The 1,199-nt window shown below is 61.9% G+C and overlaps 1 protein-coding gene across 1 annotated transcript in view; it reads right to left on the bottom strand.

Annotated features, from left to right (window-relative positions):
- Nucleotides 1–978, bottom strand: part of foxg1a (forkhead box G1a) — a gene marked incomplete at both ends in the record, with an annotated part of 1,380 nt that extends 402 nt beyond the window's left edge. Inside the window, one exon of the mRNA XM_080750582.1 lies at nt 1–978. This exon is cut by the window's left edge and continues 402 nt beyond it. Coding sequence (XP_080606708.1) covers nt 1–978 — 978 coding nt within the window.
- Nucleotides 979–1,199: the final 221 nt, after the last annotated feature.

Genomic DNA, 1,199 nt, shown 5'->3' with positions numbered 1-1,199 from the left:
CGTCAGTCCGTTGCTGGAGGGGAACGAGTGGCTGCTGGCCAGGCTGTTCTGGGTCAGCATGGTGCTGTAGGACATGGGGTGGCTCGGGTACGGCGACGACGTGCCGTTGTAGCCGCCGAGGGCCCCGCCGGCCCTCGGGTGGTGCAAGGAGAGGAACGGGGACATGGGCCAGTACAGAGAGCCGGCCCTGTCCATGAACGTCAGCCCCGACGTCAGGCGGGCGCCCCGCTTGAAGGCCAGCTTGGCCCTGGACGTGGTGGACCGGCGGCGGAGCTTCCCGGTGGTGCCGCCGATGAAGACGTCGTCGCTGCTGGGGTCCAGCATCCAGTAGTTGCCCTTGCCCGGGTCGTCGTAGTGCCGCGGCACCTTGACGAAGCATTTGTTGAGGCTCAGGTTGTGCCTGATGGAGTTCTGCCAGCCCTGCTTGTTCTCCCGGTAGTACGGAAAGTTCTTCATGATGAACTCGTAGATGCCGTTCAGCGTGAGCCGCTTCTCCGGGCTCTGTCGGATCGCCATCATGATCAGCGCGTTGTAGCTGAACGGCGGCTTCTCGTACTTTCCGCTTTTCTTTTCGCCGTCTTTCCCACCTCCTCCGCCGGCGTTATTCCCCCCGCTGTTACCGTCCCCGTCTTTGCCGTCCTTCTTTTCGTCCGCTTTCTCCTTCTCGTCCGCGCAACTGTTCTCCTGACTCGAGCCGTCACTCTTGCCGGTGCTGCAGAGCGAGACACCGCCGGCGTCCGGCTTGCTGTCCTGCTGCGCGCCGGGGAGAGGAGCCTTCTCGTCGGGCTCGTCGGCGCCGGGGGCCCGGTGCTGGTGGTGCTGCTGCTCTCGCGGAGGCGGCGGCGGCGGCACATGGTGGTGGTGGTGGTGTTGGTGGTGATGGTTGTCGTTTTGCACGGCCTCCGGCACCAGACTGTTTATACTAAACGACGATTTAGGAATCATCTTGACTTCTTTCCGCTCGCTCATATCCAACATCATCACCATGCAGGCACTGACGGAGGAAAGCAACCAGGAGCGATACACACACACACACACACACACACACACACACACACACACACACACCACACACACTCTCACACACACTGCACGCACACACAACACACACACACACACACTGCGCACACACACACCGCTGGTGTTCGATCCCTAGCTGTCCTCTCCTCCACCGCTTTCCTCGTCCCCAAAATCCCGTC

Source organism: Nannobrachium achirus (genome assembly GCF_963921795.1).
Source record: "Nannobrachium achirus genome assembly, chromosome: 20".
NCBI lineage: Eukaryota > Metazoa > Chordata > Actinopteri > Myctophiformes > Myctophidae > Nannobrachium > Nannobrachium achirus.
Note: the sequence above shows the minus strand (reverse complement) of the source record. Positions and strands in the feature narration are given on the sequence as shown.